Source organism: Branchiostoma floridae, chromosome 8 (assembly GCF_000003815.2).
Source record: "Branchiostoma floridae strain S238N-H82 chromosome 8, Bfl_VNyyK, whole genome shotgun sequence".
NCBI lineage: Eukaryota > Metazoa > Chordata > Leptocardii > Amphioxiformes > Branchiostomatidae > Branchiostoma > Branchiostoma floridae.
Window position 1 is genome coordinate 13,894,977 of NC_049986.1, and position 27,045 is coordinate 13,922,021.

Consider the following 27,045-nt stretch of genomic DNA (forward strand, 5'->3'; position numbering starts at 1 on the left):
CAAAGGTTACGCGAAGGGTTACGAGAGGTCATGATGAGTCTGGGAAAATGGCGGATTTTCAGAACAAGAAATTTGCGACAATGATTATTTTGATGTTTCGCTGCGTTTTTACCTAAATCTATTCAAAATGTTCCCACAGGTAAGTGTAAGATAAACGTTGGGATAATTTGTGACTGTTTGTGAGGTGATATGAGGGTGCATTTTAACGAAATAATCGTGCAATTCTGTCTGTAAATTGAGTTGGTACTGACAAAAAGAGCTTTGTTTCTTCCTCGTTTTTACCACACAGGCTCGATCCATGCATATGGTGGTACGATTTATGGACAGGATGCTAGAAAACGTGCTATTGCTTTCTTGGAGGCTTTATCTATATCAAGTTTCCCTGAGGGTTAGCTAGGTGTTGACCAAAGGGCACTAAATCACATCAAATGCGACGAAGCGACTTAATTTGGTCGTTAAAACGTTTTAACGCTAGTTCACCTTTATCCGCGGGGCAACCTATATTCGTTGTTTTTGAAAGCACGGTATTTAGGGATATGAAGTTGACGGAAAGTGGTTTCGAATTGCAAATTTTCAAAATATCACAGATTGAAACCACTTGACAACCCTAAAGGCCTCGTTTTTATAATTTTGTTTGCGGGACATTGAAACTGATGAGGTGATCTGATGATTTTCATGATCTAGTTGCAATCAAACTGACAGTTTGTTGTACATCACTCGTGCCTGTTATGTCCTAACCATCCGATGTTGTCTTTGTTCCTTCACTTCAGGGTCCAGGCCAGGGTGGCCAGCCCCCACCCTTCAGATATCCCGGACCCCCAGGGATGTTCCCACCAGGCCAGGGGCCAGGTCCAAGAGCAGGTCCCCCTAGGGGCCCACATGCAGGCCCTCCTCCAAGAGCAGGGCCACCCCCAGATCATCGTGGGCCGTTCCTGATGCATCAGCAGGGGCCGTTTGGGGGCCCCAGGCCTGGTGCACCATGGGGCCATCCACCTGGCATGCACACCGGTCCACCTTCCAGTCGGCCCATACTTAGACCGCCACAGTTCAGCCCATCACAACCCCGGCCTGACTTTGGGGCACCCAATCCAGGATTCCCACCTCCAAGAGGACCAGTTCATCAACACAGACCGCCAATGAGAGGACCTCCACCCAATCAGGGGCCAATGTTGAGAGGACCTCCACCCAGTCAGGGTGCAGGATTTAGACTGCCACCACCCAATCAGGGCCCACCAATAAGAGTCCCACCACCCAATCAGGGCCCTCTATTGAGGGGACCACCACCCAATCAGGGTCCACCACCCAAAGGACCACCAACCAATCAGGGCCCTGCATTCAGGGGCCCTCCACCCAATGAGAGCCCTCGTATGAGAAGTCCTCATCCTCCTCAACCTAGACAATCTTCTCCATTTGGTTTTCCTGCTCCTCCATTTTCAGGACCCCCTCCTAGAGGATCTTCCCAACCTGTAACTCCCCCAACTAGTGCGCCTCGTCCGATTCCTCCCGCCAAGGGATGGGGCAGTGGGGACACAGGTGCTGAGGAGTGGGGGACACCTCCTAAGGGAGGGGCATCATGGGAAGGGCTGTCCAAGTCTTGGGGGGATGAGGCAAAACCGGAGAAAAGTGAGACGGCATGGGATGTGGACAAACCTGGATCAAGCAAAACGTCATTGGGTTGGGGTGAGCCAGGACCCAGCAAAGCATCATGGGGAGTAGATGAACCGGGACCAAGCAAAGCATCATGGGGGACTGAGGAGCCTGGACCAAGCAAAGCATCGTGGGGGATGGAGGAGTCTGGACCAAGCAAAGCATCATGGGGGACGGAGGAGTCTGGACCAAGCAAAGCTTCGTGGGGGATGGATGAACCACATAAAGGTTCATGGGAAATGGACAAACCAAGCGCAACGTGGGGATCAGAGACTTCCAGGTCTTCAGGCAGATGGGATGATGGGGGCTGGGGTGACGAGAAGGGGAAAGAGAAGTCCTCGCAAACTGGAAGAAAACGAATTTCCTCTGTGGCATCTGATGAGCGAAGGCAGAGTGAGCGTGGTGAAAAAAGACGTCGTGATTACAGGTGCGTTTGCTCTGAATGTCAGGTTATTTGTTTGAATTGTTTTTTGATTGGTTGATTGATTGATTGATGGACTGATTGGCAAGTTGAAACAACATACCTCAATAACCATACTCATTAGGCCATACTCATATATGAATAAATGTACTGGTAGTTGTAGGGAACAGTTTTTCAACGATACAAAATGTATATATCTTTGACTTTGTCAAAAATCAGTTTTCACAATAACTGCTGTATATCTTTGATTTTCAAATCAGCACACTTTTCCAGACATTGCTGTGTCTGCAATCAGCTGATGAAATATAATTATTTACTTCTTCCAGAGATGATGATTGGGGCCAGTGGGATCCTCAGTCAGTAGATGTGCCAACTCCTACCACCACTGAAACTAAGGAGGGGAGTGGTGACAGGGACAGGGACAGGGAGAGAAGACCCAGCACTAGTAAGGGGTGGGGGGACAGTCATCCTAAGGAAAGTTCCAGAAGGAAGGAGCATTCAAGGTCCCCACCCAGGTAGTTTTCACTACAGTCCTCAACTTAGTTTTTAAACAGCCTTGTTTTGAGATAATGGACCTTATATTCATTTGTGTCATAAGTGATAAACCATTGTATGTAACATACCAGTTTTGTACAGCAAATACAAGTACAAAGTGCCTTTTCCAAGCACACAACATCAAACTGGTGATTGCTTGATCTTGTATCCGCTAGCCTATCAAGTTGGCTATTTATCACCACTGAGCTAGTGTGAGTAATAACTTTTCTCCCACTTACAGACATTCCAGATCCAGCTCCCCTGCACCCAAGAGGTCCCGCTGGGAACACATTGATAAGGAGGTTGTGAAGGAGAAGGAGAAGCCGATCTGGGAGTGGCTGAGTGGGGGCTCGGAACAAGACAAGGGAGAAGATGATAAAACCAAGAACCCCCCCTGGGTCAGGTGCTCCCCAGGAGACACCTATTATGACAACTGCGCCTCTGAGCAATTTGTAAGTATGGCTCCAATTTCTGATATTTGTGAGTGTGTTTTGATGTTTCAGTGCAAGTTTTCACCCTTGCACAGGAAAGGCAGATGTACAGTGATGTATTTTTTTGCATTTTTTTTCTGGGCCTAATTTGTTGCAGAAGATAGCTTCCTTCAGTATTATGTGTTAATTTACATGTGTACCTAATATCTAATACCAGCTCAGTAAAGAACCAAAAAAAAAGCAATTCTTTTGAGTATCAAACTAACTTGTCAATCCAGGATTGAAGTGTTCCAAGATTCATTTTTTTTCCTAGAACTAAAGTAGAGTGGAACTCTTTACCCCCAAAGTGCCAAGTACAGCAGAGGCATCATCATAGCTAACTCATGCAGTTTGATATGCAAAGGTTTGGTGTGACAGGTTGTTTCATGCTGGCACCAAATGGCATGCCTGTGATGTTGATGTGATATGCCAAAGGGCAGTAATACTGGCTATACAGTATACAGATACTGATCCATAAAAAGCATTGGTAAAGATTGTAGTGATACTCAGTTTAAAAAGGTACAGCTATATATAATATGCATTTTGCATTTGGTCAGTTAGTCCTCACTCTTAGTGACAATTGAGCTGGTCTCAATCATGATGTTTTTGACCTAGGGCAAAGAGATGCTGTTGCAGCTACAATGTAACCCGTAACCTTGGAGTGGCACACCTTGAACCTTGGTGTGGTGACCCTTAAGTAAATTTTAAAAAGAATTTGTGCTTCTCTCCCAGAATGGCTCGAGTGTTGTGGCCACAGACAAGCTGAAGGCTCTGTACAAACAGTTTGAGGAGGTGCTGGGGCTGAGGCAGACCGGGGCCATGGATGCCAAGCCCCCGCGGGAAGACGCCCCCGAGCCAGAACCGCCGCCCGAGGACTCTGGTATGACAAGCGGCAGTTTCTCCTCACATATGCATTAGGTAAATGGCTGTACCGATGAGTCCTGGTGTTACCACACATCCCATACAATGTGCCAGCTTCCCTCTATATCGCTTTTCCAGTACATGCTATTGTACAACTTTGAGTGTTCAACTGAATTCTAATGGTGTCATATACCTAATTACTCCAACTTGCAAAAAAGGAAGGGGTAACACACATTACAACTCTTATCTATTTTTGGTACGTGTGAGATGTTTGTATATAAAAAGTCTCTATTTGATGTGAAGTGTACAATCAGCATAATCAATGTGGTGTAAAGTTGTGTTGGGTATAACAAAAATGCATGTGTATAGTTAATTCTAGCTATTGTTTCATCTGCAATATGTGCTATACTACATGTACTATAAACAATATATGACTAAGGGTCTTGACTGTTCAGAGTATATTAATCCTGCTTTATGCTGTCCCTCTGTTGTTCTCCAGAGTCAGAAGAGAGCAGTTCCTCCAGCAGCAGCGAGGAAAGTGAGACGGAAGACACAGAAAATGATGAAGAAGAAGCAGAGAACATCATGGAGGAGCTGCGTAAGAAGAAGGCTCACCCTGACAGACTTCACGAGGAGCTGTGGTACAACGATCCAGGAGAGGTTTGTTATTTAGATTCCTTCTAAAGGAAAGTGATCTCGATCCAGTTTTAGCTCACATAAGAGCTATTTTTCCTCTGGTCGTGACAGAGAGGACAAACGCTCTGTACAGTATTTACAGCTTCATTGTATCGGGGAAGTTCCCCTAGCTCTTTTCGACAATTACAACTAACAGTGGACCACAGCTTAATGTCCCATCCCTTTCTGGTAGCGCGCATGTCGGGTGAGTGACACAGCCAGAATCAAACTCACGGCTTCTAGTTCCAGAGGCAAAGCCGCTTAACACTGCTACCTTCAAGAAATAAGATAAAAGTTATTTCTTACATCCAACATTGTGGAGTACATCCTACCAGTGGCTCATGCTTTTGTTTTGTTTTGTATAACCTGTAAACTGACTTTAGGTGTAATGTGCCAGTCTTGTGCAGTAAGTATGAATTGTAAGGTTTGATCCACTCACACCAGGATGGACCCCTGCTCTTTTGGTAGGATCTTTAACATGATAGAGGTGTGGTTCTCCTGGAACACAACTTCACATCCTATCCGATAGGACACCCCTGGTTACTCGTTTTACCTGAGTCAAGTGAGGAAATAGGTGTTAAGTGCCTTTCCCAAGGGCACAAAATTAAATTGGGGCCTCCTAGGGATGTGAACCCAGAACCTTTAAATTCTATGTCAACAATCCTAACCACTCTTCAAGAAAGTCAATCATATTATGCAACAAGATTTAATACACACTTTTTTTGTTTACTTTTAAAAGATGAATGATGGCCCCCTGTGCCGGTGCAGTATGAAATCCAGACGGACAGGTATCCGTCACAACATCTACCCAGGAGAGGAGGTAATCTAGTTCAGTTAACATTCTGCCCTACAGGTGTCTTCTTGTGTACCATGTGTCTTTCTTATTTTGCACTGTGTGTTTTTTCCAAGAAAAGTTCTAAACATGGCATTAGGAGGTTTTGTATATTCTTAGTTTTATGTTGCTTTCTATTCCAGCTGATTCCCAAATGTGACCCCTACACCAACAATGCCAACAGACTGCACCACTATCGGATCACCATGTCACCTTTCACCAACTTCCTGGTCAGTTCGCTAACTAACATTTACATCTTATATGATTCTTGGTTTAAGCAGCCTGTATATCAACAGCAGGGACAAAAAATTCAACAGCAAATTTCCTAGCATTTCCTAGGATATTGACAATTGTTTCTAATGTGACATTTATGACCAAAGAGGTTCATCTTCAAAAGCAGGAACCAGACAGAAAGAGAGGACTTGACTAACATTCTCCTGTGATAAATGCTTTGAGAAATTTTGCATAATAAGAAAATTAAGTTTGACCTGATTTGTTTTCAAACAAGTCTGTAGCACCAAAATTGGGTGCTAAAGATGAACACATTTTAAAACAGCTCTGCTAATGTATGTTAATCCTTATTTTACAGACAGACCGTCCCACAGTAATCCAGTATGACGACCATGAGTACATCTTTGAGGGGTTCTCCATGTTGTCTCACCAGAAACTACAGAATGTGAGGGGCGATTCTGTATTCAACAAAGCTGATTAACAGATAAAAACTAGAAAAGCATCTTATTTCACTACACAAAACTGTTCTATGATACAAGTGTATGTATTGTAGTAACAAAGTAGTTGGATATCGTTCATTGTTGACTTTTTTTCTTTTTAGATTCCTGACTGTAAACTAATCAGATTCAATATCGAGTACACCATTCATCTCATTGAAGAAAAGATGCCAGAGGTGAGTATTCTATTTTTTATTGTAATGTTCCTTCAAGTTCATGACAAATCTTTATAGATTGCACTTTCTTTTGCACCCTATCACTGCCTTCAACATTTTGTGTTTGTTTGTTTCAGAACTTCTGTGTGCATGGACTGGACATGTTCTCAGACTTCCTGTTTAATGACATCCTGGAGCTGGTGGACTGGGACAGATGGGGTAGGTTATACAGAGAATTGATCAACATTAATGTAGAGTATTTGGAGAAGGACAACCTCAAGCCAACCGTTCACACTTACGCCATATCTTCAGAAAAGACACTGGAGCCTCATGTTCCCTGTGTAGGAACTTTATTCAAATCGACACACAACAATGGAGCCGCATGTTCCCCGTATAACAATATGATATGATATGATAAACATTAATGTATTAGCTAGCTTCTGCCTTTTATTGCCCCCCTCTCAAGTTCTTATCAAGTCCTCAGTGTTTCAATTAAAGAAGCACTGCTAGGAATCATCTGAATTGTATCTGTACACTGAAATATATTCTTTAGGTATGAACTTGCAAGTTTTTTTGGTAATATGTGAATTCGGAGCGAAATGTCAAACAAACAACCAGGGGTAAAACATCCTCTTGTCTGGTACAGTACTCTATATCTTCTTCATTGAATACACAATAGATTTTCTTATCTTCTTCTGCAGGTCCTTCCAGAGTAGATGGGAAGAAGAAGGGCTGCTGCAGGTTCCACTTCATGCCTCGCTTTGTCAGAAACTTGCCTGGTGAGCAGTCAGTGATTCTATTTTTTCAAAAGATGTTAAAAGTATGTAAACACAAGTAAAGATATACAGATTGTTGCCCTTTTGCAATGCAAGTTCCTATTGTTCTGCTTGTGCTGTTTCCCTTGTTCCAGTTTCTTAGACAAATGTTAAAAGAAAAGAGGCACTTTTGAACATGTTTTATTATGCTCAAAGGTTAGTGTACAAAACAAGTTTGTGACAAAATTATACCGAAATGGTTCAGGAAAAGAGCAGAATACATGTAGAGTTGTTTGCCTTCATGTATTGAAGATATCTTTCTCATGCATCCCACCATTCATACAACCACATACATGTACATTTTTTTGTTTCATCTGCACAGAGAACGGAAAAGAAGTGCTGGCGATGCACCAGGTCCTGCAGTACCTCCAGAGGAGTAACCGGCCGCTGGTGGAGGCCTCAGAGCTGGCCCTGCTGCTGCAGCTGGAGGAGTACGAGTGGCAGAGGTTTGCTGAACAAACCAAGAACATGATCGTCACCCATCCTGGAATGGTACGTCCCACGTTGTTGACATCTACCTGCATCGTTATACATTGCCTCACCTTTCCACTAGCGGCTGTGATCGCTGAGCATTCAGCTTAGTAACCAGAGATTTGACAGATCGCATATAAATTACATAGACAATGAACAAAATTTTTTACGTTTCTTGTGTTTTTTTGTTTGTTAAATGATATTTTTATTTCTTGCATCATATTCCAGTTATGAAAACAAGCGTTATACAAATCTAATTTTGGTCACTGTGATCAATGTCTAGTGGAAAGGAAGCCTTATTATATACAGTACCTTATCATATACTAGTATCTCTCTGGATATACTAGTATTCCATATCATACATGTATATCACTCTTAGTATAGATATTTCCACACGTATGAAGCACACAAAATTTTGTATAGTTGGGGTGCTTGTCTCTATGCCTGCCTTGCACAAAAGGGAAATTTTCTGGTATCAATGCAACCAGCGCAAGCCTTTGATTTCTTTGTACATTTGTGCCAATATTGAACACAACATCACCCCCTGAATCTGCTACAGAAGCCCTGTTCAGTTCGTGTGGACCAGTTGGACAGAGAGCAGCTGAACCCAGATGTCATCAGTTACCCTGTCATCGTTCACTTCGGCATCAGACCTGCACAGCTCAGCTATGCAGGGGACCCCAAGTAAGTCTGAACCTTTGTACTCTGTTCTAAAATACATAGCTGTAAGATCAGGTTGGGTAATTTTGAAATTAGAATTATTTGAACTTTGAATTTGCAATTGATAAGCTGTGCTTTTTGTCAGATAAGTATATGCTTGGAAGAAGACTGTATTGTTGCAGGCATTGTTTGTCAAAGGCTTTAAGTTTAGTCAAATAAGTGGCTGTGATAATTAATTTTTCTTAATTTTATTTCCTCTTGTTTCAGATACCAAAAGTTGTGGAAGTCATACCTGAGATTGCGGCATCTTCTAGCAAACAGGTACTATGTCCCAAATTATAGTTATAGTGAATTCTTATTTTTGATTAGAATTTTTTATGTTAGAATGCTTTAATTTGTGGTATGTTCATAATGATCAGTTATTTTCTCTTTCCAGCCCAAAAGTCAGACCCCAAGACAGACAGAAACTCTTTATTCGAGAGGTAAATGTTTTATTGCATACTAGTTAAGACTTTGAAGCAGATAGATAGTTGCTGTGGTGTAAAATCCAATGAAACTTATCAAAAGGAAAAGATAAATCATTACTAGCCTCAGAAGCCAGTCTGAACCATAGCTTTAGTAAGAGGAAATATCAGTAAGTTATGCAGTAACACTGGATTAGTTTTGCAGGAAAGAAAGTCTTTGTGAAATTGTGTCTATTAAGTATTTTGTACTTTTCATTTCTTCCAGACTGAATTGCAAAAGATTCGGTCAAAGAGGTGAGTGTGTCTAACATTGTCTCTCAATTCGGTGGTGGCAAGATTTAGTATTACTTTTGATGTCCAGAATTATGAACTTTTCTGTCATTTCATTTCTTTATATCTTCTTTTTTTCCTTCCTTCAGCGAGATGAGAAGGGAAGTGACTGTTGAGCTGAGTAGTGAAGGGTTCGTCAGGACAGGTATCAGGTCTGATGTGTGCCAGGTGAGAAAAATACTTAACTTCAACATCCCATCTGTTCCTTTTGATGCTAATTATTAAAAGATATTGTTCACCATGCAAGTTTGTAGACAAATTAAAGGTCCAAAGGCAAAATGTTACGAGTCATGTATTGTCTTCTCAATACAGTTAGTTAATAAGGTATTTGCCACGAGAATGTAAGCATAAATCAATGTGATCACGACAATATATTCCTATAGGCAGGTCATGCAACTTGATGCGGTGGGTGCATCTTATTAGTATCCATTATTTCTTTTCTTTTAATCCTGATTGTGTTTACCCAGCATGCCCTGTTGCTTCCTGTACTGATGCACTACCTGCGGTACCACGCCTGTTTGAATGAGCTGGACCAGCTCCTGGGCTCCAAGTTTGAAGACAGGTCCCTGTTAGAGGTGTGCTCAATGTTGCTTCTCTGGTCCTCTTTAAGCCCCTGTTACTCTGTCAAACTCAAAGAGCTTTGTCCATATTTGTTTATCACCTGAATGTTTTCATCTTTGAGCACTGCTGTTCTTAGGATTTCAGAAAGTTGTTCTTTGTATTTCTGCACAGCTTGCCCTGACTCATCCTTCTCACCATCTGAACTTTGGTATGAATCCTGACCATGCCCGAAACTCCCTATCAAACTGTGGTATGAGACAACCAAAGTATGGGGACAGAAGAATTCACCATGTGCACACTCGCAAGAAGGGTAAGAGTTAGCAACAATACCTAGTGCACGAGTTCTCCTCATCAGATGTATAAGCTTAACAATAGCAACAAAGCTACATATCAAATACATGTTGTCTTCTCTCAATCTATTTGTCTCATTTATCCCAACCCGTATTTTTTGTCTATTCACGTTTATGCTTGTATAATTTGCGTGTATATAACCTGTAGCATATTGATCTTGTTGTTTTTTGTTTACCATTTTTCCCAGGTATCAACACATTGATCAACATCATGTCCAGAATGGGCCATGATGAAGAAACGCCATCTCTGTAAGCCATCTCAGATATCTGACTTTAAACTAGACATTTAAGAAGTTTTCCATGTTAAAGATGTTTAAAGTGAGAAAATTGATTTTCCCAATGCAGCCTTACTGGTACTGAATCACAGCACCGATGCATGATACGAGTCTGTGAAATATTAATTCCATGTCATAAAGAAATAACCCAAATGAAATATCATTATCATAACAATAACCTCAATGTCTACATATTGATAATGCATTGTCAACCTCTATCAACTTAAAACCTATTGTAAATCATACTCTTCACTTCAGCCCATAACAACTGCTATTATAGCATAGTATATGACCGTTTGAGGCAGATGAACCATTTTCATGGGTGTGTCTTTGCCCCCAGTATCAACCACAATGAGAGACTGGAGTTCCTGGGTGATGCTGTGGTGGAGTTTCTCACCAGGTCAGTCTTGTCAAACTCACTATCAATTCATTGGGCATGTTATTGTAGTATATGTATTTATGAAAATTTTATTTTGAGTGTAGCACCCAGTAATTCTATATTCTAGACCAGTATTTTGGATAATGATTATGGAATGCAAGTTCCTTGGATATACAGGTAAAGTAGATTTTCAAATCAGGAAACACTGCTAGAAATTATCTATGTATCTTTTCAGCTCCCATCTTTATTTCATGTTCCCTGACTTGGAGGAGGGAGGACTGGCAACATACAGAACAGCCATTGTGCAAAATCAACATTTGGCTGTTCTTGCAAAGGTACAGTCCTACATGTACTTTGTCCATACCTTGTGATAAAATTGTGAAATTTTCCTCTAGCAGTCTTTGAAGAAGAGAAAGTATAATGTATTGTTTAAGTGCTACTTACTAGTCCATATTGATACATAAGCTGGTCACAATTTCTTAGGATTGTTCTATTGTAAAAGTTCAAAGTTATGAAACTATCTTTTTCCAGTTGTAGGCTCATCTATACAGCCAAGTAGTTGGTACAAGTTACAGAAAGAAATATGACTGAATCCTCCAAAATGTTTTGATATCTGTGGTTATTTCTAGGATTGTATGCTTTATCCTTCTTTCATACCTTTCTCTGAGATAACTGTATATTTGTTTCCCTATCCTTTCCACTATGTAGAAGTTGCGACTGGATGAGTTCATGCTGTACGCCCACGGGCCAGACCTGTGCCGTGAGTCGGACCTGCGGCACGCCATGGCCAACTGTCTGGAGGCCCTGATCGGCGCCATGTACATGCAGCAGGGCCTGGAGGAGACCAAGAAACTCTTCTGTAGACTGCTCTTCAGCGATGAGGTCAGTTCTCACATGGTCTATCCACACTGGCCACTTTTCATTTCGAAAGGCACCAAAAATTCCAAATGTATATGAAACAAAGTACTTCATTATATCTTGAAGTATATTGCTGCTAACAGTATTTTCTATGCTTCTTCCAGGACCTTCAAGATATCTGGTTGAACCACCCAACACACCCACTACAGGTAACTTTTTAGTTTTCATGACTTCATAATACTTTGTAAATTTGGTAATTTGTATTTTTAATACCTCTATGTTGTGTCTGTATAAGTGTCAAAATGTTATTTTTATTATTTCACAGCAACAAGAACCAGAGGGAGACAGACACCTAATTGAATCATCACCAGTTCTAAAGGTTTGACAATACTTTGAATGTTTTCCTCAATACTACTTTCTTATCACATTTACTGTTATTTGCTCTTATAACTTAGTGACAATTTCAACCTTTCTCTCCATCTATGTCCTGATAGTTGATTTCTTCAAAATGAGGCATCACTTTAAGTTATGTTGGTGTAAAGTTTTGAGCAAGTGTGAAACTTTGTGTTGTATTTCAGCGGTTGACAGAGTTTGAGAGTCGGTGTGGGATGGAGTTCAAACATGTCCGCCTGCTAGCCCGAGCCTTCACACACAGGACTGTAGGCTTCAACAACCTGACTCTGTAAGTACACACAGGACTGTAGGCTTCAACAACCTGACGCGGTAAGTACACACAGGACTGTAGGCTTCGAACAACCTGACTCTGTAAGTACACACAGGACTGTAGGCTTCAACAACCTGACTCTGTAAGTACACACAGGACTGTAGGCTTCAACAACCTGACTCTGTAAGTACACACAGGACTGTAGGCTTCAACAACCTGACTCTGTAAGTACACACAGGACTGTAGGCTTCAACAACCTGACTCTGTAAGTACAGCCTACTGATGCTACAAAGTACTGAAGTCAAGGCTTATCCAGTAAAAAGTTTAGGGCTCAAATGAGGAAATGTGGGGAAAGGTTTGTTGAAACTCTAGACAGTCAATAGTTTATAAAGATTTTATACCCTATTTCCGTGCACTTACCATCAAGCTCTTGATCAGTCCTCTGATCCTTTACAAGTTGAAATGACTCTAAGCCTATGACCAAAATTTCAGCTTTAGAAGAATGAGAGTATTGAGCAAAAGCTTGCTGGTAAGTGCTTCACTTTGGCCGTGGAAAGGGGTATAAAATCTTTATGATGTCAATTACCATGGCGAATGAGCTTTCATTGGAAAGAATGAAGGTCAAGCTGAAGTTTGGTGAAGGCAGATACCATAGCAAAGGGTAAAGGGACACAAACAAGGACTAGCAAAACATCTCTACAGTGACTACCAAAGAAACAAATGTCGTAACAGACAATGTAAGAAAATGTATTCTCACCTAAGACACATTACAGAAAAAAATTCAATTTTTCATTTTAAATAAAAAATCTTTTCTCCCATACAACAGAGGCCATAACCAGCGTCTAGAATTCCTGGGTGACTCCGTGATGCAGATGGTGTCATCAGAGTACCTGTATAAACACTTCCCTGATCATCACGAGGGCCATCTGTCTGTGAGTACCTGTTTCCTGTATCACACACAGCTCATTGAGATGCAGTAATCTTCCTTCAAAAGAAAACTATAAATAGTATAATGTAACTGTTGGTGGTTTTGTGAGGTGTTTCCTTCTGCAGTTTCAGACCTTCATTGGTATCAGATCACCTTCCTTTAAAAAAAAAATGAACACAAAGAGATTGGGTAGTTTTCTATAGTTATTGAATGGAGCAAAATTGACTATTGGTATTTATTGAGGATAGAATAGTTTTCCTCTTTGTTCTTGGATGTAATATTAATAACCTGTAAAGTAATAATGTAATTTGTAAAATTAGGTGAAGAAAATTTTGATATTTTTACTTCCAGCTCTTGAGAAGTTCCCTGGTGAACAACAGGACGCAGGCGCTGGTGTCTCAGGACCTGGGTATGGAGGAGTACATCATCTCCAGTGACAAGGCACGTCAGGGGAAACTGTCTCTTCGGCAGAAAACACTGGCTGATCTCATGGAAGGTTAGGATAACTAGCAGTGTCACTGTCACTAGAAATTGTCCAGGCTTACTACGTTAGATACATAGCAAACCAGTAGACTGACTAATATTGTGGAAGTTTATTTGCAAGTTCATGCCCGAAGGCTAATTGAAGGTACATGATAGAAACAAAGAGAGGGGATATGCATGTAACAGTAAACATTGATAAATATTATGATAAGCACAGTCATATGTTACCACGGTAGTCATTTGTGACTTACTGTATAGCTAGAGAGCCTAATACCTCTGTTTTAAGATGTTTGAGACTGCATTATTTCAAACTTCATGTTCATGTTCATAATAAGATTAGCACCTCAGATGTAGTTGAATTTTGAACGTTTTTTTTTTACGATTGATGTTGATGAATACATGTTTCTCTTGTTCCACTCTAGCCTTCATGGGTGCTCTGTATGTGGACCAGGGTCTGGAGTATGTTTGTGTCTTCATGAACGTCTGCTTCTTTCCAAGGCTAAGGGTGAGTAATCCTTGTCACAATACTTCAAGGACTAAAAAATGTCTTTTTAAAATTGTTGTTAGCTGTGAAAGTGAATCAAAAGTTTGACCAATGCAATTGGTTGTTACCAGGGACTTAGCTTAACACATTACCAATCGTCTATGCTGAGACATCTTAGCTACCCAATATCTTTGAACCAATCGTGTATGCTTAGACATCTGTGCTAACCAATATCTTTGAACCAATCAGATCTGCAGTACCATTTGAGCTAACCAATGACATGAACTGTTTCATCAGGAGTTCATCATGAACCAGGAGTGGAATGACCCCAAGTCCCAGCTTCAGCAGTGCTGCCTGACCTTGAGGACAGAGGGCAAGGAGCCTGACATACCCTTCTACAAGTCAGTGTTCTTTTCTTGGCCAACCTGTTGTCTGATGTTGAAAAATATTAATCAAGATAGTATCTGATGTTTGAAGAAATTCCTGAAAAATATTATGTTTTGAGGATTCGTACATGAAATAATTACTGACCAAAGTGTTATTCCTACGAAAAGGTTACTTATGTGTTCTGTTGTTTCATTCTTTCACAAGAACTATAAAATATTATATATATCAGATTTGTATTGCAGATGTATAAGTCAGTGTTTTGAACCACGAGAACTTCTTTAAGATGAAAGTTAACTTCTGTACTTGATATGATACACAAGAGATCTTATTTGTCCCTTACCTGCCACATGTAGGATCCTGGACAAGGCTGGCCCCTCCCATGCCAGGAAGTACACTGTGGCAGTCTACTTCAAGGGAGAGAGGATTGGCACAGGGGTGGGCTCCAGCATACAGCAGGCTGAGATGGCAGCAGCGAGGGACGCTCTCAAGAACTGTGAGTGACTGAAGGCTAATGATACACACTGACAATATGGTGGAACTGTAGAGGCACTGTACAGATAGATATTTGATGTAGGGCTCATCTCTTGTAGCATTCTGGTGTGTGACAGAAAGGTACTTGTGTCTATTCCTAGTAGCATGATTTCAAAATCATTCCCACTCCTTTTGGTGTATATGGGCCATCTCCATAGCCCTTGAGTCTTGTAAGGTCACTACAGAAGTGGCTAGTCCAGTGTTCAACTTGCATACTCTTACTCATAAGTGCTGAGGATGTAGTATCATTTCTTTTGGACCCACAACCCTCTGAATGCCTCAAACCACTAGGCTATTGCACCAGTTCATGAAGCATTTTGAGGGAGTGATTTTTAATCCTCTGGTTCAGAATTGGTACATGTCTACTATCAACTGAACAACACAAGCTATGTTTACTGGAATGGCTCAGGTCACTCACAATCTCTTGAGTAGATATCTTCCATAGTGTGCTAAAGCTTTGGGTGTATTCATTTATATTTGGACCCTAGCCATAAAAGCACAAGTTATGTATCCAAAGACATGACAAATAGACCTGCAAAAATGTTACGAATGAAAAGTTTGACCGATGCTGTTGCTTGTTCCATGAGACCCAGCTTAACACATTTCCAGTTGTGTATGCGTAGACATCTGAAGTAACACACAGAACACAAAATTTAAACCAGTCATGTCTGCTGAGACATCTGAGAAAAACCAAAGGGAAAACTTATGTAAATATTGATGAATTCATAACATCGTGCAATCTTGTTATTCTCCAGACAAGTTTCCCCAGCTGGCCCACCAGCGCAGGTTCATGGACAAGAAGTACAAACATCTCCGCCGTATCCTGGACATCGAGGAAGAGAGGAGCGGGAGGAGGAAGGAGGGAGGGAGGGACAAGGAGAGGAGGAAGGACAGAAGGAGAGAGCCAAAAAAGAAGGGGAGAAGACCAGAGAGGGGGACAAGTCTGCAAAGTTGAAGTGATTTGCTCTACAGCAGTCCTTGTGTTTGATACTAGTTTTTGTTCCACAATGGAAATGAAGCTAATGTATCATTCATCTTATTTATTCCAAGAATGGCCACAAAGAGACTGGACAAGAAAACTGGAAGAGGACTCAAAGACTCAAACTTATAGAAGAAGATTTAAAACAGATCCATAGGAAGAAAAGTGTTTCAAAAACATTGACTTCCTAACTACATTGCACTTCTCATTCTCCAACTTGTACAGAAGAAGCTGAAGAAAAATAAGTCTGTTAGACACAAAGTAGAGCTAGTATTAGAGTCAGATGGTTAGCTATTTATCAGTGTTGCAGGGTGAAAGACACTCTAGATAAGAGGTTTGCTCCACTGTTTCAGGTCTTTCATTCCAAATAGTAGTACAGCATATTAGCCAAAAGGCTCAACTTAAATACAGTTGTTAGTATCCAACTTTCATAGTCATTATTCTGAAAGGATGACTCTACATGCAAGTTGCAAGATACTAGTAAGTAATAATGCAATAATGATGTGCCATGGAATTGTAGAATTGAAATGTTCAAAATAGTACCGTGCTATTTTATGAATATGAATATGACAGTGCTTATAATATGTTTTATGTGTGTATTTAGCAACAATGAGTAATGTGTTGCTCTGAACCAATATGACAATGGGAATTGATTTTGGGACCAGGTTGTTATGAAGGCATCTGTTTTCAGAAATGGGATGGCCTGTAAAAATTTAAACTGTTGAAGCCATAAACAAGACTGAATTTGAGGTTTTAGCAGTTAAGAGGAACTATGAAGTAAATAGTGTGAAATATGTGATGTTTTAACAGTTGTGGAGTTGTCACAAGTTGGAAAACAGTGCAGTATTACAGGCATATTGGTCAGGTTGCCAGTATGTATTGAATTCATGAAAGAACAAGCTAAGCTTAAAAGATGTTGTATAAAGATTAAGTTGCATGGGAGCTACAAGTCATGAGATTCATATTCAGAAAGAAAGATGTATTGAAAGTTGACAATGAGTCAGCATATGAATTACAGATGAAATTGATTCCAAGTTTTAGTCTAAAATCTGTGCCTGTGTCTGTCTCAGTGTGTGTGTGTGTGTGTGTGTGTGTGTGTGTGTGTGTGTGTGTGTGTGTGTGTGTGTGAACCACATGCATAAGAAAGCATTTCATTGATGACTACATTAGCACACATGATAACTTTTGACCTGCACTGCCACATTTTAACACTCTATACATTCTCAATACACTACTTACAGTTGCCTTATAGTTCTTTTTTTGGGCTTTGTCACAGACCCCATCAAAATCCCAGTATCATCTACAGCTTGCTTTTATTGTTTGAAAATGACTGACTTCAGGGAAAATATTGATTGTTAGCATACTGAGAGTAGGGAGTCTAGTTGCGAGCAGATTATGTTCTGTAACAGCTGGTGGTGCAAGTGGTGGCTGAGGGCCCTTCACCATCGCTTTACCTACCGTAGCAGCTGTTTGGGGGCAGACTTAATGGAAGAAATTGTTTCAGGGTTTTCAGTTTTACAATAATTAACCCCGGACATGTGTTAGAAATCACAGACACTTATGCAAAACTCTAGCTGAATTTATACCGTTATTTGATGATTTAACCTTTTACTTTGAGGGAAAGCACTACAAAGTTGGAGAGATATATGATGGGTGCAGTTGGCTTGTGTTTATTACACTGGGTGATGTGAAACAATAGTTAACGTTTGCTACAGGTGGCACTTATCGAAAGCTTGTAGACCGGATCTTACGATTTGGGAAACTCATAACGTCCAAAGATGGACCCAACAGGAGCGAAACTGGTCAGCCTTGCCGCTGTTCTTGTCGGCAAGTTGGTTTTTAACTTGCTTCCTTTAAAATGTATGTCTCGTCGGTCCTCCGGCGGAGACTCCGAACCCGCCTCTAACACAGGACACTCCGGTCGGACTGTGACTTTCCTCAACTGTTTCGCGGGAGGCGTTTTTCTGGGGACATGTTTTTTGGGACTCCTCCCCACCGTGAGAAAGAAGATGTCGTTACTTCTGGAGGCGCGGGGCTTCAACCCGGACTACCCCGTGGCGGAGTGTGTGTCCGTTATGGGCCTGTTGTTGTCCATCCTGGTAGAGCAGTTCGTGATGACGTGGCGCTCGTACGGACAGTCCACGGTCTTTGAGCTGAGTTTTCACGGTAGGTGACCTTTCTTTTTTACTTTGTTTGAAAGCCTTGATCTGAACTGTTGAATGCGAGCAATGAGCAGACCCTAGTTTGTAGCAGCTTGCAATAACTTATAAGAAATATTTCAGTTTCCTGAATATTTTTAGGATAACAATGTAACAAGTTGGGCAGCTTTAGACTAACATCTTTTTACATTACCCTCTATCATACATCACTCGTAAACTTTATGATAATGAAATTTCCATTACAAAGCTGTTTTGATTCAGTACTTACGCGTATTGTACCTAATTTGCCTTTATTGGTTTATTCTGAAAGAAATTCTAAAATGCAAATAAATATATGGACGATGGAAATACATGAGGGCACAACAAAATGTGTACTCAATTAATAATCAATTTATATGCTCACTTCTATCAATTTCTATGCAACCAAAAATAGCATTCACAAGCCAATGATATCTTCGGGCCCCTCCCGCTCCATCTTGCAGGTCATAGTCATTCTACGGAGGAAGAGAGTACCCTGGAAAACCATGGAAACAAGTCACCCTCGTCCCCACTGCAGATCCAACGTCACAAGCCAGATGGCGAGTCCTTCAGCATCAGACCTTACGCGCTACTCCTGGGCCTGTCTGTACATTCTGTGTTCGAAGGGCTGGCTATAGGGCTGCAAGACAACGTAACTCTCGTGCTGAAGATCTTTGCTGGGATAGAAATTCACGAATGCCTCGTGGCGTTCGCGTTAGGAGTGAATCTCGTCAAACACGGCATGGCAACGAAAACAATAATCAAAGTAGCCATTCTGTTTTCTGCCATGATTCCTCTTGGTATCGTTATAGGGATGGGCGTTCAGAGCATCAAGAGCTTCGGGGGTGAAGTGTTGGCTGCAGTTCTCCAGGGATTCGCCGGAGGGACCTTTTTGTACGTCACCTTCCTGGAGGTTCTCTGTCAAGAATTTAATTCTAGAGACCGCAAAGTGGCGAAAGTGTTATGTGTAGCCACGGGATTTCTACTGATATCAGTCTTGACATATTTCTTGAAGAACAATATCTAACCCAATTAACTTTTGTATTACGGATTTCATTAAGGGGCAAAGTATCTAAAACTAAGGCTCCTCGTGGTCAAGGTAATAACACATAAGTGTGACAGGTCGTTTAACAAATTGTTTAGAAGAAACAAATCTTTTTATGCTTTGTGTTTTCTTGTCTTTCAGTTAACATCTTGTATGATGTACCCAGTATGAAATGGAAGGTTACGCATATCCGTAAGTTAGGTCGCAGCGAGAGCACAGATTTGATCACCCTCCGGTGTGTAACGTTATATATTTATACATGTATTATTCCAAACTGGATACTTTCTTATATTCAAACGATGATCTGTGGCGGTCTAGAAGTGTTAGATGTTAGTAATAATATAGAGATTTCCGTACAAAAGGTAAAGCTATTGCCCACAATCTTTCAATCAGTCCTATGATCCTTATCAAGCCGAAATGACCTAAATACAGAAGATATGATACTGCAGTCTTTGTTGTATGTTCATATTTTCTGCAATCAACTTTTGTTTCAACTGGCAGGAGCCTCACAAATCTATCTAAATCTATACCACAATAATCAGGCAATAAAGCACAGACACGCTGAGATTCAAAACACTGTAATGCGTTTATTCATATACTTGACACAGAATGTTAGAAGTAACAGATGGCATAAGGTAAGGAGCCATACTGGAGATCACGTGACACCTCTTCCATCGTGTAAAAATGTTCAAACAAGCTGCGACAGGCTTTTACATCGGTCAGCCATGCAGGAACAACACAACACTTACAAGTCGAGATAGAGGAGTTGAAATATATTTCACCAATCACAACAACATGTATATTGTAGGGCCCTCAAAGTCAGGTACTACATAGAACATTTTTCATCATCTCTTCTCTCTTCATAAGTGCTCTTTTGATATAGGCTATCTATTTCCGCTAATCTGAGGAGATTTGGTATTATCAATATTATAATTATTATAGCTTCATAACGAAGACAGTATTTTACACCATAGCATAAAAGAAGTTACTCGACTGGTTCGGCCTCTCGTATCTATTGGATGCGACATTGAAATCGGTTATGTGCTGAGACGACCTTACCTTGGAATAGATTGTGAATTCAAGAAAAGAAAAGGAATTTGTGAGCCTTTTGAAGTGCTTTAGCTTGACTGTTTTTGAAAGCTATGATAGAATACCGAATGCTTCTGTCTGTGGCTTGATTCAAAACTAAATGAATTTTGGTTGAATATGTAACTTAGGATGGATTCCAGATTTCAAAAAAAGCTATATCATACGCAATTGTCAATTTGAATACAACATAACAACATGATTTTCATATTGTTGTTGTCGCCAAACTCCGCCGCTTTTTATTCCATGTCTGGGAATCCAGGTAGCTTTCACTCACCCTTCATCTCCCGACACGTCATCAATATGGCGCCACACCCTGTGACGTCATCACTCTGCGTGCTTGTACAATCCTTCAACAAAAAACTGCAACCAACATTTTATTTTATTTTACACAAGGGCACCAAATCTCACTGTGGCAGAACTACAGGAAATCACAAGCAACATGTTGCAACATTTTTTCTCTTTACACACGTCAACATACTGAATATCTACATATGTTAGACCTGTAATAATAGATCTACAGTGAGCAGAGTAAGAAAAGCGCTGAGGTACATACAAGTAACATTTGTCGTGCGTACGCTGTTTGTCTAGAGTGAGCCTTTCTAGAAAAGTCAATATATTAGTTGTTCCATATTGCACTACTGTGTTTATATCACATGCCTTTGCTACATATATTATATTGTTCTGGGATCACATGACATCGTGGGGATTGTTTGTGGCCAATCAGGGCAGTTTATCGAGGGAAGGGTACATTCCTTAACTTGAGTAATATTTTCTAAACGACGTGTCGTGTGATCAGTGTGTGCCGATCCATTGGTGAAATATAAACAGGCTGTAATTAAGGGTTTGTAGAGAGGTATTATCGAAAACAACTGTTTGGTGGCCAAGAAGCTGAAACTAGTATAGACGGCCAGTTTTAAAATGCTCTGGCCATTTCAAGGAAAAAATATCGTTTCAGGATTGAAAGAAGGAGTGAAAAATTGTGCATCAAAGACAAGAATGAAATCTTTGCTTCTCTTGGCCATACAGATACTTTCATAAAAACGAACCCTCACAAATTGTGGTTGTCCTTTCTCATAATGGCCACGGCCACGACTTAAGAACAGGGATGTTTTCGAGTCCTCAATAAACAACAAGACCCTCGCTTCGTCCAAGCTTCAACGATCTGCAGAACAAATTTCCAACGCTGTAACTTCGGAGCTGTACAAAAGTCCAAGTGTACTTCCCCACGATAGGTCATGTCGAACATAGTGCAGAATAGAAACGGTTGTGATACAAACGCAACCCAAAAGGTTACAAGAACATCAAATTCATGAACATTACCTATTGTTGTGGCACCCTGCTCATATAATACCTATACATCATAAATCCTTTATATACCAGAACCGGTCCTTTTGCGATTGCACTCACATTCGATTGAATGTTTAACACTGTTAACGCCTCCTTTGTTACACAGTGTAACAAAATTCGCTTCAGACATGCCATTTTCAGTACGCTGATTTCTGACGAACCCTCGGCATGCACATTGGTCGTTTGGTTGCTAAAGTCTGTACAAAACACTACTATACACATATAGTAGGGCCAACGGGAGCATTTCATGCTTTGCTTTGTTACTGTCTTCAACGATGTACAACAAGGTTCGACGGTACAAGAGTTTCAGTCACGTTCAAGGTCAAAATGAACACACATTTACGAGACTCGGCAATACCTAGAGTGTATATGTCCCCTACTCTATTCACGGCACGGTTTAGGTTCCCTTCTTTACAAGCTGAGCTTTTCTTCCCTCTGGTAAGATTACTCGGACATACAAGGGAAATTCTTCTCAGGTACGTCCCATTGAAACCGACCCGTACATTCTTTCTACCAATCTGAAGTAGTTAATGTCTTTACACTCATTCCCATCATATATAGTGCATCAATAAATACTCTGTGCAGCATTTGCCCGTTACTCACACTATCTTCAACCTATTGTGATAATTATTTCCTCATTTTTGTTCCATTTGGGTTAGTCATACCACGCTATCGTTACTAAATATTATCCGCCCCAGTCTGACATACCTAACTGTCTACAACTCTTCCTTTTTGATATGTTCTACATCCGTTATCTAAACTCTACACATTGCGGATCAGACTGGGTACGGTGACTTACACAAAGCCAGAGGACAGCAATGACAATTTTTCACCATCTTCCATTCCTTTTGCCTGTCGTTAAACGATTGTCTTGCGTTTCACGTAGCCCCTCGCGTATCGAGCGGAACATCGGTGTGTTGTCGTGAGAATACTTAGGTCAGTGCTCCTGAGGTGAACATCAACATTGTACACTCACTGTTGGACGGGGACGCTTCTCTACACATCAAGAGAGACAGACACTGTACAGTCCTTCTTCTCTGGTACAACCATCTCTGATATCCACGAGTATCATAGGTTTCCTACAATCTCTGAACTTCATCTGTATGTGAAAGTCAAATTAGACTACTTAATTCGCTCTTAAAGATCAAGTGAAATGCGTTTTCACTAGTGGTAAGAAAAAGACTCTGATGCCGTGTTGGCCCTTTGGCTGAGTGGTCATTGTCATTTGACCACGACATAAAGTTGAAAAAGTATTTTTCACACAGACGCAGTTCAGGGATAACGCAGAATGAATCTGATCCCTAACAAAACTGTAAACTTCTCTGTCGTTCTTCTCCGATTCTTTAAAAGTCTTGTAGCGTGCCGTGAGATTCCGTGCGGTTGATGATTGGTTCTTGTCCTGTTGTCCTCTAGTTTTGGAAGTCAGCCGGCCTCATCTTGAGACTGACGGTGCGGAGCGAGAGTTTGTCCTTCCACTGCAGCCATATGATACCGTCCCACTCCTTGTAGCTGCAGCTGTGGTGGTAGACGCCGTTCAGGTGCGCGTCATAGCAGTTGTTGTACCACCAGCCCGACTGCCATCGCTTGGCGCAATTCCATTGTCGTGTGGCCTTGTCGTTGTTCTGGTCGTACGTTGAGAAATACATGTTGTTGTGATTGGAATAGACCGGGCGCGCGTTCGTCAGGGCGTCCCCTGCACTCCCGGAATAAGCCCCAAGGTGGAGGCGGTACTTGTGCTCCTCATCCTCCACCGTGAAGTTGTTATATTGCGCCCAGACGGAGTTGCCCTCCCAGTCGGACAGGTCGACCCGCAGGATGTAGTGGCCCTGGCTGGTCAGCATGTGGATGTTGTCGTTTCCCAGCCAGTAGTCGCCGTCGATGTTGCCGAAGCCGTGCTGGTACTCTGTCCAGTTGCGGTAGAAGGTGACTGCGCCGTCCACACGCCTCTGGAAGACGGTCCAGCCCCCTCCAGCCGTCGTCATGTCACAGTACACCAGGATGGCCTTGGGCGCGCCTTGCGGAGTGATGTAGTACACGCCGCTCGTCTGGGTCCAGTTCTTATAAATCTCGGCGCAGTCGCGGTAGGCTAGAGAAGAGTATCGAGGGAGAAAAACAGATTCAAACAGCAAAACATCGGAAATTGTTCGATGTCATGCGCAGATGACACAGCATGAAAGCACAAGTTACTTTTACCCTGATCACGTGACATTTTAGCTGAGTAGTTTCGGTGAGGTCATCAACTAAAAGGTCAACGTGATCCAGGGCAAAGTCAAGGCAGAAGATGTATAAAGTTCTCCAATTTTACCCCCTTGTCTTTGTTCTCATTTACAGTTTCGCCTTTTATCTTTACACCATTGTAAAGACTCAGAATTTTATATGATTTGGCATCAAATTGTACCCAATCTTTTCAGCTAATTCATATTCAATGTACATCTACAAGAGAACATCAAATACATTCTTCGCCTTGGGTATGCTTAGCTTGAATCTGCAGTTGCATGCATTAACAATATCTTGTAAAGTGTCATTCTTTACAATAATTTACATGCGTAAGTATATGACAGTGACATTTTCGGCATATACGTCAATCATTTCCTGTGAGGTTTTCTTTTAGTTGCTTTCTTTTACCATGGTGTTATATAAGTTTCATAACGTAATACTTTCTTACAATTCAACAGATCAAGGAAAAGTGTCATATTAATGTTAAGTTTTGAAATATCAAACACTTGACTTGAATATAATGCTAGGCTTTCGAAGTAATCGATTTGTTCACACTTAAGGTGCTGGCTAGTAGCATAAAGATCAAGAGGTAGTTAGATACGAATCAGATCGCTGACGTCAGTTGGACAATGTCAATAGTGGAGACACAGTCAAACCTGCACAAGTGTACACCTGTACACTTACCGGACCACCAGGCCAATGTGACCACTCTCTGATGGCCTGTTAGAATTTTGTCTATAGTGACTCCTTGTCTATAAACTTTATGAAGACCAAATATTTAGACTGCATGACTTCTTGGGAAGTTTTAACTACAATTCCACCCATGTTAACTCCACATGGTATGCATTATTATGCATATACCGCATAAGTACAATGAACAGACCCAATGTATTTGTGTACAGCGTACTCCAAGAAATCGTATTTTGGTTCAACAATTTACGGTAGCATTGATACACACATTCTTCACATTCCCCCCAAAATGTTTTCATTGGTATATGTACTATGTATTGAGTATACCATACTACTGGAATAACCATACTTCTATAATAAGGTCATTTGTGTATGTAGTAAAATGTCTACTGCTGAAAGAAAAGCATATCCTTTCAAGGAAACAGTACGTTTCCTTTGCACAAGACTCAAATGGACTCTTAGTCCTCGTCTTTTGAAAATGATTAATGCTTAAAGAATTGAATATGACTGTAGGTACGTCACGCGCGTAATCAATGTTGTCATGCATGGATAAGACTAGTCCAAGAACGTTTTAGAAGTGTCTTTTTTCCTTAGCAGTTCAGTCTCGGGAGGCTATGTATATATTGTTGCGCCTCTAGACAACATCTGGAGAAGTGGCTTCTATTGTGGCTTAAGTATTCACTGTGTGTACGATATACTTTGTTCCCAACACTGCATGTATACCGAATAGTTGGAGGTGTGTGTAGATAACTACAATCGATATCAATGTGTATGATTACGATAGAGCGAAGATTGTTTAGATATTCATTGCCACTGCATATGCATTGTCCGACTCCTAGCCATGGATCAGCAACTGGGTTGTCACCCGTACCCCTATCAAATAAACCGTATTCACAAATCAAGCTCGGTTTGCAGGAGGTCGACTTGTCCATATAATCACGCTGTAGCAAAATCGAAGCTTCTGTCATGCGACATCGAGTGCATGCATCGACCTCCGGTCTGGGAGTGGAATGGTACTGCGATTTTCAACAAAGTTGCAGAGGAACCCATGCGGCTCCTTTCCCATCTGGCGAATCATAAACGACACTAGACAACTTTTAGCAACTATCATACCCATTATAGTTATGTAACAAGAGATTAGGAAATCAAGGAGAAAGTAAGAGCTATAAACGTTTTTTTTCTCTCTGATAAAATTAAACACAGTGTTGTGGAAGAAATTTATTTGTTCTTTATGTCCATGCTGATAAGAAAAAAAAAAGAAAATTGTCCTCGAGTCGGCCTGTTCACCGCTAGTGTTACTCCGCAGATCTGGTGAGAATCGCAGTACAGTGGAATGCTGACATCTAGTGCGCGCATGTCGTATGAAGTGCAGTTTGGACTCACGGAACCTCCACACGTGCCACGGTCACAGGATGTACATCGGCACGCCGGCAGAGGTTAAGTAATTTTTGTCTTACAGGACTCACTTGTTTCGCAGTTGGCCCCCGCGTAGCCGCTCAGACACACGCAGCTGTAGGAGTTGACGCCGTCGATGCAGGTCCCGTTGTTCTCACAAGGGTTGGGCAGACAGTCGTCAGAGTCTGGTGGAAAGGACACAGGTTCATGGTCAAAACTTCATAAGTCTACAGCTCTGGTCTTAACGCACGGCATGATGGGATCAAGGAACTGATATAAGCTCCTTGTTGGGATATACTTGTGTGACAAACAAGATGGCAGATAGAACAGAAAGTTTACAACTCCTTCGAATATTTGCTTAACGTTATGTGTTTCTAATTCACCACATGGTTCACAGCTCTCTCAACAACAGCTATATGGTCATGAAACATGGAAATGAAAGTCTTTTAGAACCACAGGGTTATAAAACATGATTTAATCCATCAATATCAACAATAAGCCAGGTAGAATTAGATACAATCTATCAATTCAACCAAAGACTTCTCAGCCCTAGCGGGTTTATCGGGTTAATTGATGGAACTCAGCGGCGCCCTGTGAAGATCTGACCGAGAGTTAACCCCGAAGTGCCCGCTGACTAATGACCGGGATCGTCCATCACCAGGAGAATCCTTCAGGATTGTGATTCTGACATGACTGATCATGTAGACCGGTGGGTAACGACTATGATGTAGAGTAGGCTTGGGTACTGGTACATAAAATTCAGGTACAGGTACGGTCCAGGTCCAGAGGATCAGGTCCAGGTTCTCTACAGAGGAATCTGTTTGGTGAAGTATCCTACTGTACTGGTACCCCTAATGTCATGATGTGGAATGTTTGGTTAGTTTAGTTTACCCGCGAGGTAGGTGTGTTCCTCCATTTCTAATAGATGGAGATCGCCGAGGGACCGTGCAGCAACGAAAATTGGATTTGTGCAAACTTTCATTTCATGATTAAAATATCATGTAAGTATGATGGCAACAAGACACACAGACGTAAGAAAAATCGTTCTTGATCTATCAGATTCGATGAGCGATTTGTCAAATCTGTGATCGGAGACTTTAGTGGAGAGGACATCAGACACGTCCCAGCATCAGCAGCGATGAG

The 27,045-nt window shown here is 41.3% G+C and overlaps 3 protein-coding genes across 8 annotated transcripts in view; 2 read left to right on the forward strand and 1 right to left on the reverse strand.

The window, feature by feature from the left end:
* The first annotated feature begins 11 nt into the window (after positions 1-11).
* On the forward strand, positions 12-16,976 carry LOC118420852 (ribonuclease 3-like). The gene is made up of 33 exons (XM_035827894.1): positions 12-139; positions 771-2,074; positions 2,395-2,583; positions 2,844-3,054; positions 3,805-3,952; positions 4,433-4,593; positions 5,348-5,428; positions 5,584-5,670; positions 6,030-6,116; positions 6,273-6,344; positions 6,461-6,542; positions 7,025-7,102; positions 7,461-7,630; positions 8,169-8,293; positions 8,537-8,590; positions 8,706-8,751; positions 8,999-9,027; positions 9,153-9,231; positions 9,531-9,638; positions 9,796-9,934; positions 10,163-10,223; positions 10,590-10,649; positions 10,864-10,963; positions 11,337-11,510; positions 11,651-11,695; positions 11,812-11,865; positions 12,065-12,168; positions 12,977-13,082; positions 13,430-13,574; positions 13,984-14,066; positions 14,343-14,446; positions 14,786-14,925; positions 15,719-16,976. The coding sequence occupies exons 1-33, from the start codon at positions 128-130 to the stop codon at positions 15,916-15,918; spliced, it is 4,638 nt and encodes a 1,545-aa protein (XP_035683787.1). The 5' UTR covers positions 12-127; the 3' UTR covers positions 15,919-16,976.
* A 740-nt stretch (positions 16,977-17,716) lies between these two features.
* On the forward strand, positions 17,717-19,204 carry LOC118421476 (zinc transporter ZIP3-like). Its single transcript, XM_035828788.1, has 2 exons — positions 17,717-18,108; positions 18,584-19,204. Exons 1-2 carry the CDS (start codon positions 17,721-17,723, stop codon positions 19,144-19,146), a joined length of 951 nt encoding a protein of 316 aa, XP_035684681.1. The 5' UTR covers positions 17,717-17,720; the 3' UTR covers positions 19,147-19,204.
* A 1,198-nt stretch (positions 19,205-20,402) lies between these two features.
* Positions 20,403-27,045, reverse strand: part of LOC118420879 (fibroleukin-like) — a 50,665-nt gene continuing 44,022 nt past the window's right edge. For 5 of the 6 annotated variants that reach the window (XM_035827934.1, XM_035827931.1, XM_035827937.1 and 2 more), the window contains exons 7-8: positions 25,965-26,087; positions 20,403-23,686 (exon numbers count right to left, since the gene is read on the reverse strand). In XM_035827934.1, the coding sequence (XP_035683827.1) occupies positions 23,010-23,686; positions 25,965-26,087 (800 nt within the window). In that variant the 3' untranslated portion in view covers positions 20,403-23,009. The remainder of the gene's footprint in view (positions 23,687-25,964; positions 26,088-27,045) is intronic. The other variant, XM_035827932.1, reaches the window with a different exon arrangement.